The sequence below is a fragment of the Microcaecilia unicolor genome, chromosome 4 (genome assembly GCF_901765095.1).
Source record: "Microcaecilia unicolor chromosome 4, aMicUni1.1, whole genome shotgun sequence".
In the NCBI taxonomy this organism is placed as follows: domain Eukaryota; kingdom Metazoa; phylum Chordata; class Amphibia; order Gymnophiona; family Siphonopidae; genus Microcaecilia; species Microcaecilia unicolor.
In genome coordinates, this window is record NC_044034.1 from 164730369 (window position 1) to 164742839 (window position 12471).

The window sequence follows — 12471 nt, forward strand, 5'->3', positions numbered from 1 at the left end:
TCTGGGCTAATGTGAATGTCTTATAGTGGATAATGCAGGAAGCTAAGCTTGTGCCTAAAAATTTAACATGTGTGAAAATCACTTGCACATGTGCATATACCTACAAATTAACACATACACAATGGATTTGCATGTGTAAAAAATTTCTACATGCATACAATGTGCATACAGTATGCACAAAAAGCATACATGTATGGGAAAACACAAAAAAATCGTACAAAAATTGCAAAAACTGTTTAAAATAAAAACTAAGTGAACTTTTTTGGGCTGTGCACGCCCTTAGTATTTGCAGGGTGATGGAGCATGTCTATCTGTCTACATTGGAATGACATGGAGTAGTGATGAAGGAGATAATGTGGGAAGATCTGTGGCTTTGAGTGTAGGGAGGCTGGGTGTAGGTGTAACACAGGAATGGGTTAGGAACAGCCAGGCTGAGCGGTGTCTTTTCTGCTCTATTAGAGGCTCTAGAGTGTCTCGGAAAGTTCCAAGACTCGGTGTACAAGTGTAGCACTACAGGTGCATGTGTCTCAGAACCCCTGGGCTTTCTCGGAGAAGAAAATGATTTGTATATTGCTGACACCTTTCTCCCAACTCTGTTTAGGAAATCCATCCTCCAGCAGGATATGGCATCTACGAAGAAAGCTCTTATAGTCCCAGCTTTTGAGACCTTGCGATATCGTCTTACTTTCCCCAAATCCAAAGCTGAGCTCCTCACCATGCTGGACATGGGAGCACTCTACACGTTCAGGTAAGGAATGCAGAGTGCGCTGAGGAGTGATCGTACACAGAAACTAGGTAGAAAGGCTCCTAGCCAGTTAAATCCTGCTGGCTGGCTCTGCCACTCATATTCAGTGGCAGAGCCAGCCAGCAGGATTTAACTGTGCCACTAGAGTTCAGTACAGACGCTGCGACACTGACCAGTTAGTGCTGAGATGGTCCAGGGGTAGAATTAAGACAGAGCCAGGAGTTAACCCAGTGCAGATTTTCAGTCTGCTAATGGGATGAGAGCCCGGATAAAGTTAGATCAGCAGAAAGGCTGTTGTGCAGTTATTCAGGAACTGGTCTGCACTGACCGGAAGAGGGGCCTCAGGTTCATAGTGTCTGAGGTTCTCAAGGTGGTGTGACTGTGACTGTGTAGGCTTCTAAAGAAAACGCTGTTTTTTTTCAGAAGCCTACACGGCAGTAGAGTGTGCTTGGTACAATCTGCTGAACAGATCTAGAAAGAATATTCACATTTGACCCCTGAGGCAGGAGCCATTGAGCACCGAAACATAGCCCTTGTCAGGTCTATTTTATTAAAGATTGTACCATTGTTCCAGTTCTGGGGGCCCTTTCGTGCTTTTCTTTGTGCTGGTTTACTCTATGTACTTTTGGACCCTCTCTTGTTTGCTGTCTGACAGATTAAGTACTTGAAAGGTATTATTGAGCAAACAAATATTTTTAAAGATGGGAAATCTGTAGAATTAGAGAATATTTGAAATGAAAATGAAGAGGTAAACTTAGCAACATCAGGGAATACTTTTTCATAGAGAGGGTGGGTAGTGGATCCTTGCAACACCCTCCTAGTGGAGGTGATGATGACAAAAACATTGACTGAATTTAAAAAGACATAGGATAAACAAAGATGATCCCTGTATAACAAGAGGATAGGATCAAAGCAAATCTTAAATGATTTTAAAACTTTAAAAAAGGCAGAGAACTGTAGTCTACACAGAGCGGAAGGTACAACCCTAAACAGTGTTGCCAGATTGAAAAAAATTTCCCCTGCCCCAAACCCGCACAGTCAAACCCCGCCTCCAACATCATCAACCCTGCCTCCAACATCATCAACCCCGCCTCCAAAGTCATTAATCCCGCCTCTGACATCGCCTCCGATGTCATTAACCCCGCCTCCGATGTCACTTCCAACATCATTAACCCCGCCTCCGATGTCGCCTCCGACATCATTAACCCCACCTCCGACGTCATTAACCCTGCCTCCGCGGGGCTTCTATTGGACCAAATTGGACCAATAGAAGCCCCCAGGAAAAGCGCCCAAACCTGCATGGCGGCCGCGAAAAAGCCGCCCAATTTCCCGCAGCCATCAAAAATTCCACACAACCGGTCGCGGAAAGCCGCCCAATTGAGCAGGAAAAACACCCATCTGGCAACACTGAAAACAAAGACAGAGGGGTGTAACTGACACAGAGTGGCAGGTACAGAATTAAACAAAAGCACAGAACAGCAGGTACAACCCTAAACAAAGGCATGGGGGAAGGGGTGTAACTAGCGCAGAATGGCAGAGACAGTCCTATACAAAGGCATAGAGAGAGGTAATCTGCACAGAATGTCAGGCATACCCTTAACCTCCATACTGGGCAGACTACATCAGTGGCGTACCTAGAGTATTTGACACCCGGGTCGGCCATTTTTTAAACACACCCCCTGTAAAATCCAGAACTAGACATACCAAGAATACAAAACACTCAGGACCTATAGAGCAATTCCACCATACCATAAGCAGTCATTTTTACGAGTCACACAAGGGTGTACCTAGGAACAGGAAGAATCTTAAACACTGCAGTGAGCACTAGAACATCAATTCACCTATTGTAAAACGAAGATCGTTGATCCTGCACAGTCAGTGCCAACTGAAAGTCATGTCTTTTTCACAGACACAGATACACTGTAATCCACTATAGAATAAGTAACCATAAACTTTCTTTTTAGACAAAAATTAAATTGAACCCCCCCCCCCCCAAGAAGCCAGATTCTGTATACAATGCAACACCACAGAAACAGAAAATGTCCCCTAGTACTGTGCAAAATATAAAGATAGCAGATGTAAATTTCACCACTTTACAAATTAACAAATAGAAATAAAACAAATATAGAAAATATTATTTTATTACACTAATACATTTAGTTTTCAGAGGCCAAAACCTCCTTCCTCAGGTCATTACAGTATACTGCTGTTACGGTATCCTCTGCTGACCTAAAGAGGGGGTTTTGTTCTCCAAAAATTAGTCACAATGTATTAAAATTAGTCCAATAAAAAGATTACCTTGTTTACATGTTCTATTTATAAACATTTAATAGCACAGCTACAATACTACTTTATCCTAAAGCAAAAAAAGAAAAAAATATATTTACAGTTTGTTGTCTCTGGTTTCTGCTTTCCTCATCTTCTCTTCACTCTGTCCCTTTCATCCAGCATTTGCCTTCTCTCTCTCCCTGCCATCCAGTGTCTGCCTTCTCTCTCCCTCTGCCCCTTCCAACCACTATCTGCCATCTCTCTCTCTTCCATCTAGCGTCTGCCTCTATCTCTGCCCCTTACATCCACCATCTGCCCCCTCTCTCTCCCCCTTACATCCACTGTCTGCTCTCTGCCCCTTCCATTCACCATTTGCCCTCCCTCTCCCTTCCATCCAAGATCTGTCCTCTCTTTCTTTCTCTCTCTCTCTCTCTCTCTCTCTGCCCCCTCTTTTCAGCCCCCAGTTCCAGGCCCATTATCCCACCTGCCCCTAGTTCCAGCCCCAGCCCACTTCTCCCACCTGCCCCCCTTTTCAAACCCCAGTTCCAGCCCCATTATCCCACCAGTCCCCAGTTTCAGCTTAGTTTCAGCCCCAGCCTTTTTCTCCCACCAGTCCTTGAGCTTCAGCTCCAGCCACTTTCTCCCTGTCCCCTTTTCAGCCCCTAGTCCCCATAGTTTTAGCCCCTGCTCCTTTTCAGACCCCAGTTCCAGAACTAGCCCCCTTATCCCACCTACTCTCCTTTTCAGCCCCCAGTTCCAGTCCCCTTCATTCACCTGCCTTGCATTATGACTCCCACCTTTTCAGCCCCAGTCCCATTCTCTCATCTGCCCCCTTTTCCAGCCCCATTCTCTCATCTGTCCCCCCCCCCTTTCTATCCCCAGCCCCATTCTTCCACTTGCCCCTGACCCATGCATGGCCCCATTCTCCCTCCTGCCCCAGGCATGGCCCCAATTCCAGCTCCAGCCCCTTTCTCCCATCTGAGCCCTCCCGACCCAGTCCCCACCTGACTACCCTCAGCTCCCTCGACAGCCCCCTTCTCTCTGCCACCTGGCCCCCTGCAATGCATTTTAAAAACATCTGAATTGGCAGCGCAACACCAGTGTGCAGCACCTCATGTCCGCAAGCAGATTGCCTCGGGCACCCTTCACTGTGTCCCGCCCTCGCGGAAATAGGAAGTTACATCAGAGGAGAGTGGGACACAGTGAGGGAAGGCCCGAGGCGATCTGCTTCTTTCACAGTTAGATGTGAGGCGCTGCACGCTGGTGCTGCGCTGCCGATTCAGATGTTTTTTTAAATGCATTGCAGGGGGCCAGGTGGCAGAGAGAAAGGTGCTGTCGAGGGAGCTGAGGGTAGGCAGGTGGAGACTGGGGACTGCGGTGCCAGCAGCATGAATAAAAAACAAGACGGGGTGGGAGTGGCAGGAGCAGAACACCCCCCCTTTATGCTTACACCCAGGGCGGACCGCCCTTACCACCACGCCCTTGGTATGCCACTGGATTACATGGACAATACTGGTGTTTATTTGCCGTCATTTACTAAGTTACTATCCTGCTTATTTTCAAAAGAGAAAAACGCCTTTAGTGCGACCTAAATCGGGAGATAGACATTTATCTCGCAAAGGCGCCCAAATTGGTATAATCGAAAGCCGATTTTGGGCGTTTCCAACTGCACTCCGTCGCTGAAACGAATAAAGTTGACGGGGGCGTGTCGGAGGCATGGTGGAGGCGGAACTGGGGCGTGGTTATCAGCCAAGGAGAGATGGGCGTCTTTAGCTGATAATCGAAAAAAAAAAGGTGTTTTTACCGCGATTTTGGGTCACTTTTTTTGGATCCTTTTTTTTTCACGAACAAGTCCCAAAAAAGTGCTCCAACTGCCCAGATGACCACTGGAGGAAATTGGGGATGACCTCCCCGGACTCCCCCAGTGGTCACTAACCCCCTCCCATCAAAAAAACCCCACTTTACAAACTTTTTTTCCAGCCTCTAAGCCAGCCTCAAATGCCGTACCCACCTCCATGACAGCAGAATGTGTTCGGTCCTGTCACAGCCTTTCCCTGGGTCAGATGTGGCTCTCGGGTGCAGTACAGGGTCACATCAGCATTGCATTGTGGTGGGTGTACGGTATTGGGCTCCGTGATTTCATTAGCTTGTGTTACAGTCTCACGATGTTGGTAGTTGGTAGGCTCTTCTCCCATGGTGCTTTTCCTCCTGCCTACTGGGTCAGAGTGTGCCCTGTTGTGTTTCCTGTTGTAGTCCATGCGGTAGTGGCCATTTTTGTAAGCCAGTTTTAGTTCCCTTTCCTGTGTTAGCCACATTAGAGAACTTAGTTCTTCCCATGAATGTGGCTGAAAGAGGGCATTGTACAGCATTCTGCCAGCTCTGACCTACTGTACTGCTAATCTCAGTACCAGGGAGACTCGTTGCCAGTGGGGCACAACCTCTGATCTGCAGTTAACTGTGAATAAACGCAGTTATTCCAATAACGGACGTTTTCGGAGAGATTAGTCTTCAGGTGTCAACTGGTGTGCCAATGTTATACAGCAGCAACAAGTCCTAGAGGCCTGTGTGTATGCAGGTCCCTGCAGCACTTTTAGTGAGTACCGCAGTGCACTTCAGCCAGGTGGACCCAGGCCCATCCCCCCTACCTGTAACACTTGTGCTGGTAAATGGGAGGCCTCCAAAACCCACTGTACCCACATGTAGGTGCTCCCTTCACCCCTAAGAGCTATGGTAGTGTTGTACATTTGTGGGTAGCGGGTTTTGGGGGAGGGGGGTTGGGGGCTCAGCACCCGTGGTAAGGGAGCTATGCGTGTGGGAGCTTTTTCTGAAGTCCACCGCACTGACCTAGGGTGCCCAGTTGGTGTCCTGGCATATCAGGGGGGCCAGTGTACTACCAATCCTGGCCCCTCCCACGACCAAATGGCTCGGATTAGGACATTTTTGAGCTGGGCGTTTTTAGTTTCCATTATCGCTAAAAAAAACAAACGCCCGGCTCAAAAACGTCCATTTTTTCAAAAATATGGTTCGGCCCGCCCCTTCACGGACCCGTTCTCGGAGATAAACGCCTATGGAGATAGGCATTTCCGTTCGATTATGCCCCTCCACGTAGCTTCCCTCTGAAGAACATAGGCCTCACACAGGGACATACTGAGGACAGTACTATAAAGATGTGCCAAGAGGCATAGGCGGTCGATGGCCCTCTGCTCCCGGAATGGGAAATTGACGTCAGTGGGGGCAGAGGACGGCAGAGTCGACAGCGCATGCCTGAAGGCTGCTGCGGCCCCGCGCTTATTTTGTTCTAATGATGGTTGTTCAGAGAAGCGGCGGTGCGGCTCAACGCGGTGCTTGTTCCTGCCGCTGCTCAACAGAAGCAGAGGCAGTGGCAGCGGCAGAATCCAGTGGGACGGGAGTCTTGGCTTATCGGGACATTTGTAGGAAGAGGCAGGCGGGGAAGGTCGCAGCTGGGCTGGGGAGGCTTAGCCAAGAGGGAACCTGTTTAGTAGGCACCTACTTTCCTTTATAGTATATTAGTGTAGTAGTGCAAATAGGCATGTATAAGCTTCCTTCCGAGCTTCGTTCATCGAAAAGTTACTTCTTATTTCATAAAGCTGTGAATACATACTTGTTTACTAGGCCATGGCAGATATAGCTTTGTTTGTTAAATATGTTTTTGCTTTTTTTTTTTTTTTTTAATTTGTTAGTGCCCTTTTTACTATGGTGCACTAGTGTTTTTAGCGTGTGCTAAACGCTATTCGTCTATATGTTCCTATGGGCAAATTTAACGTTTAGCACTAATCATTAGCATGTGCTAAAAACGCTAGTGTGCCCTTAGCACGGCTTAGTAAACTGGGCCCGTTAATTTCTGATAGTTTATCAATCTTTTATGTTTTAAACAATTCGTAACTTGCCTTGAATTCTTTAAGAGAACTGGTGAGAAACAAGTTCCTATTAACTTAACATAATGTAACGTAACATTAAAATTTACCAGCTACCGAGCTAGTGTAAGTAGCTTGCACCTAGACTGATTTAAAAAATGCATATAAATTTATTCTAAAATTTACGTGCAATATTGTGCGCTCCTCCCATGCCTTGCCCATGTATCCCCCGGCCTTCAAACTATGCACTGTCACATTTAGGCGCCATTTTATAGAACGGCATGTAGCCGGAATATTGGCTTTACGCACCTATTTGCACAAAGTTTTGTGTATATGCAGCTATTCTGGTCACTTACACGTATTCATGGTGCCTAAATGTTGGCACCTTCTTTACAGAATTACCCCCACTGTGCCAATCTGTTGGCAAGATAAATTGGCCTTTAGCACAAAGGTCTTATACACTACAGTTAGGGTCCCTTTTGCAAAGCAGTGGTAAGTCCAACGCGGGCTTACCACTCACTAAAAAGGAAGTACTGCTGGGCTACTGCAGCAGCCCTGCAGTAGTTCCCGCCTCCAGCGCGCCGTCATATCTGGTGTGTACCTGGCGGTAATTAGGCAGTGTCAGTAAGGGCTACCCCGCCCCCCCCCCCCAAAATGGCCACGTGGCAAGTGCTTCACTTCCTGCACAGCCATTTCCTCAAAAAACAGAAGGACCTACCTTTTACCCGATGTGGTAAAAGGGGGCCTTGGAGCGCGTCAAAAACACACGCCGCCAGCGCAGGCCTCCTTTTGCCGCATCTTGGTAAAAGGGGTCCATAGTATCTTAAAGCAGTGACGTAGCTATGTGGGGCCATGGGGGCCTCAGCCCCCGTAGATTTGACCCTGGACCTCCCTGCCGATGACCCTCTCGATCCCCCCTCCCGCCGCCAACCCGCCGTCGCCTACCTTTGCTGGCGGGGGACCCCAACCCCCACCAGCTGAGGTCCTCTTCTTCCGGCGCAAGGCTTCGTTCTGTTTCTGAGTCTGACGTGCAAAGGTAGGCGACGGCGGGTTGGCGGCGGGAGGGGGAGTCGAGAGGGTCATTGGCAGGGGGGGTCAAAGTTGTTGTTGGTGGTGGTGTCGGTGGGGAGGGGTCAGCAATGGTGGTGGGGGGGGGGGGGTCGGCAGTGCCGGGGGGGGGGGCTAAAATGTGCCCCCTCACCTTGGGCTCTGGACCCCCCTCCCGCCGAAGTCTGGCTACGCCCCTGTCTTAAAGTAGATACTATTGTGCAAACAGGGGATAATGCAAGGAGCTGTTGTTTCTTCTGTTTGCATCTTCCCTCTTCTGACTACAGTTCTCTTAGTTTTCTGGATTTTGTTGTGTGTGTTCTCTGCTGGAGAAGGGAAGGAGTTGGGGATGGGTGTGTGTGAATGAGAAGGGGATGGGCTGGGTATGGGAGTGTATGTTTGCTTGGAATGGGGTTGGAAGCAGGGTATATCTTGTCTCCCTTTTGTTTCTATTTATCTCTGTCTTATTACTCTTTCTCGCACCCTCTCTGTCACTTTGCATGTCTGTTTTCTCTGTCGTGGAGTTGATGGGGAGCTAGGACATACTATCTCTTAGGAAGCATGCTCCAAAGTTTTTTTGTGTTTTTTTTTTTCAGGTGAAGCATGCAGTAGACTGGTGAAATGCAAAGACATTCTGACTTGATATCTTTCACAGACTTCTCAAAGCTTTCTTATTGTTCATTTTTTTAAGGTACCATGTTTGGACGAAGGGCCATGCCCCAACCAACTATGCCAAATGGCGGACAGCAACCACACCATATAAAGTGGAGTGGGAGGCAGACTTTGAACCTTATATTGTAGTGAAGCAGGACTGCCCTGAGTATGACCAGAGGTTCCTAGGCTTTGGCTGGAATAAAGTATCTCACATTATGGAGCTTGATGCACAGGTGATGGAAGTGGCAAACTGGGTTAGGGTAGGAGGCTGGAGGTAGTAGGGCACAGGAGAGAGGACGTGAGGGAAGGTGAGGGTAGGTTTGGAAAGGGGAAAATCTGGGCTAATAATTATGGGCTGCAGAGCACAGGATAGACTTGGTCTTTATCTAGTGTAAAAGCCCAATCAGGGTCTGCTAGGAGAGTGCCTGGTATTTACACTTTTCCCAGGACTAGTATATGAGATAGAAAGGAAGAGGATTGCATCCGCTGATCTGAAAATCACTTTCAAACGGTTATGGGGTTATTGGCAGGAACAGCACTTTCATCAAACCCAAAGCCCAATCTGTGCCTGAAGAAGAATGATGACAGTCATCATAAGGAATCTTCAGACAGGATATGATGTCATTAACATTACATGGATTTACCTACTTTGCCTAGCTGTAATACTATTGCTGCCTCAGTTGTGGTGACAGACCTTGATATTGGTAAAGATTTACAAGTGCATCCAGTTTGTCCATTTCCTCTTCTGCTATTTTACGGTGGATACAACCTGTACTCTGGCTTTATTTTTGTCTTCTGGCCACTAAGAATCCTTTGTGCTTGCCCATGCTTTCTTGACTTACAGTAGGGGCAGATTGCAGTTTGCATCAGGCATTCCAGGGTGGGCTGCTAATAAAAACAAATTATAGCAGTAAGCTTCCCCCCCCCCCCCCCCCACCATTTGTTCTCTTAAAGGCATAGGAGTGTGCAGGACAGTAGTCAATGAGCACCTGCATTTTTAAGAGGGAAGACTCAAGGCCAGATGCACTAAACTTAACGAGCCATTAACGAGCAAGTAGTAAACCCTGGCATGCACTAAAGACTTTTTTCCCACCACGGTAGCAGCTAACGAAAACGGAATGCAGATGAGCAAATTGTGTAGAAACCCTATTGTAATGAGATGCACTAACCTTTTCCGATTGCCTTAACGCTGGAAAATCTAACGAGAGGTCTGTACCTCTCGTTAAACTGCTACAAAAGTGAAAAAACAAAAAATCGGGGGAAAAAAGTCAAGTGCTCATCAGTGCAATAATAAAAATGTCTATTTCGGCCGTCATTCCCCCCCCCCCCCTGAAGACACCACGCTGCTCACCCCCTCCGATGCGCCTTGATCCAGAGGACAATGCAGTTGAGGACGCCCATCCAAAAAAACGCCCATTTTGGCTGCCTTTCTCCCCCTGCAATAATAAAAACGTCTTTTTTGGAAGTGCTTCACTCAGCTGAGAGACCTGGAAGTCTCTGAGCCAATCACAGCGCGTTTAGCATTTGCATTCCTATTCCTTGATGCATGCCCGTTCCTTACTGATTCGCTAAGGGAATCGGTAAGGAAAGGGCTTTAACGAGTCTTTAGTGCATCTTGCCCTCAGTGAGAAGAAAATATGGGAGGTACTGCTGCTGCAATTTGCAGCATGTGTGATGGGACAGTGAGACTGGATCAGGAGTGGCAAAGGCTGCAGAATCAAGGTTAGGAGAGGAAGAAGAGGGATGTGGGAGAAATTAGAGAAAGACTTCATTAAGGGCTGAAGCCCTGGCAGTTTATTGGCTACAATCTAGGGTTACCATACGTCCAGTTTTACCCGGACATGTCTTTTTGAGGACACTGCCGGGCATCTGGGTGGGTTTTGCCAGTCTGCCCATTTGTCCGTATTTGTGGATGAACGGGCAGGCAGACGGGCCTCAGGGTTTCCTATCCTCCCCTTCTTTACCTTACTGTAGTGCCCTGGTGGTCTAGTGGCCTCTTCGGAGCAGGAAAGAGCCCCCTCTTTCCTGCCTGGTGTGGCTGCAGACCTGTCTTGCTCCAGGCGCAGCTTCAAAATGGCTACCGAGAGTTCAAGTGGCGGCCTCATGAGACTTCTGTAGATAGGAGCAAGACAGGTCTACAGCTGTGCTGGGCAGGAAAGAGGGGGCTCTTTCCTGCCCCAAAGAGGCCACTAGACCACCAGGGCACCACAATAAGGTACAGGAGGGGAGGGGAGGGGAAGGGTAGTGAATGGAGTCATGTGGATTGAGCGAGGCTGGAAAATTGACGAGGGGATATACATGGGGGAGAGAGACTGAATCTGGCTTTTTTGGGGGTGGAGGTTCAAAGTGACAGGGGGCAGGGCATGTGTCCTTTTTCTTTGGGCAAATATGGTAGCCCTACTACAATCCACCCTTGACCTCCAGTAAGGGGTTGGGAGACTGTTCCATGTATCCACCGCTTAGTATGAAGAAGTGTATCCTAATGTTATAAATATAAATAAATAAATAAATATATATATGTCTTTAGTTCTTACCTTATATGGCATATGATGTAGATTCTGCAGTATTTGGCAGCCTTCCTCTAGAAGTTGCTCTTGGCTTTTCAAATTTATTGTCATGTATACTGGGGCTTGAAGTGTTACGTCTTGTAGCTTAGAAAAGGAAGGCTGTGGCATTGAAGTTGCTGGTGTCCAAGGCTCTAATCTGTTTTCATTGAACATGCCTGCATTACTGATTCATGTTCTGTTGTGTATCCTTGCATCCCTCAGGAATACGAGCTGGTTGTCCTGCCAAATGCTTTCATGATCCACTTGCCTCATGCTCCCAGCTTTGATATATCCAAGTTCCGCTCCAGTGCCAATTACCGTTCCTGTTTAAAGACTCTCAAGGAGGAGTTCCACCAAGACTTGTCACGTCGGTATGGTTCTGCAGCCCTGAAGTATTTCACTGCAGTGAGAGGCCTGTGATCAGAAGGTGTTTAGTTACTGGTTGGCTAAATGTATCCCAGTACAGTTTATAGTGGGCATTGACACCCCAAATCAATATCTCTGTTCTGAAGCAATGGTGGTGGTGACCCAGATAAGGAATGGTTTCAGCTTCTCATATAAGATGAAGGCTGTCATCTACTACTCTTCAGACTAGATAGTTGGAGGCCCTGAAAGTGGTACAGGAGTATTTCCCTGTGTGCATGAGTCTGCAGCAGAACATAAGCATCTCTCTATGAGTATTCCAGAGGTAGACACTTTCAAATCAAGCATCGCCTTTGGGTTAAAATCAGTGTCCTCGTTTTTTAATCTTGTCCAATGCATTTCAGTCGGAAATTAAGCCACATCTCTTTAACTCTAAAAAGAAATATTTGTGGATTAAAATAAAAATCAAGCAAGAGGAAAAGGAGGGTCTAAGATGGAGAGATATTATAGGGGAAGTGTCTGATACTGCAGGTTCCACACTCACCTAGCAGAGAGATGGAGATGTTTCCCCCCTACTTGTCCCTTCCCTGGCTGGAACCTATAACTTGCAGGGTCCTGGAGTTTCTATAATGTAGAGCACCCTGAGAGCTGAGCTTTGACACTTTTCTCTCCTATCTAGTCGGCAACACACTGTGACTTGGGCTTGCCTGGCACAGTAGCAGAAGAAATGAATCTTCTAGGATCTCTGCAACTTGAAACAAGCATAAATGAGACAATCGGCGGCATGTCTGTTCTGAGGTGTGACACATTTGTCTACAGACTCCATTGTGCCATCACTGTAATTGCCCAGTAATGTGACATTTATAACTGGAGCAGAACTGTTCAATGAATGTTCCATCCATAATTATACACTGGATTATATGTGATATTAAATTGCCTTCTTTGTAACTGCCCCCCCCCCCCCCCGCACTAT

General features: G+C 47.4%; 1 protein-coding gene across 7 annotated transcripts in view; it reads left to right on the forward strand.

Moving 5' to 3' along the window:
• The window catches only part of LARGE2 (LARGE xylosyl- and glucuronyltransferase 2), a 76105-nt gene extending 63878 nt beyond the window's left edge, over positions 1–12227 (forward strand). For all 7 annotated transcript variants that reach the window (XM_030200840.1, XM_030200844.1, XM_030200842.1 and 4 more), the window contains 3 exons: positions 602–748; positions 8627–8822; positions 11358–12227. In XM_030200840.1, the coding sequence (XP_030056700.1) occupies positions 602–748; positions 8627–8822; positions 11358–11555 (541 nt within the window). In that variant the 3' untranslated portion in view covers positions 11556–12227. The remainder of the gene's footprint in view (positions 1–601; positions 749–8626; positions 8823–11357) is intronic.
• Positions 12228–12471: the final 244 nt, after the last annotated feature.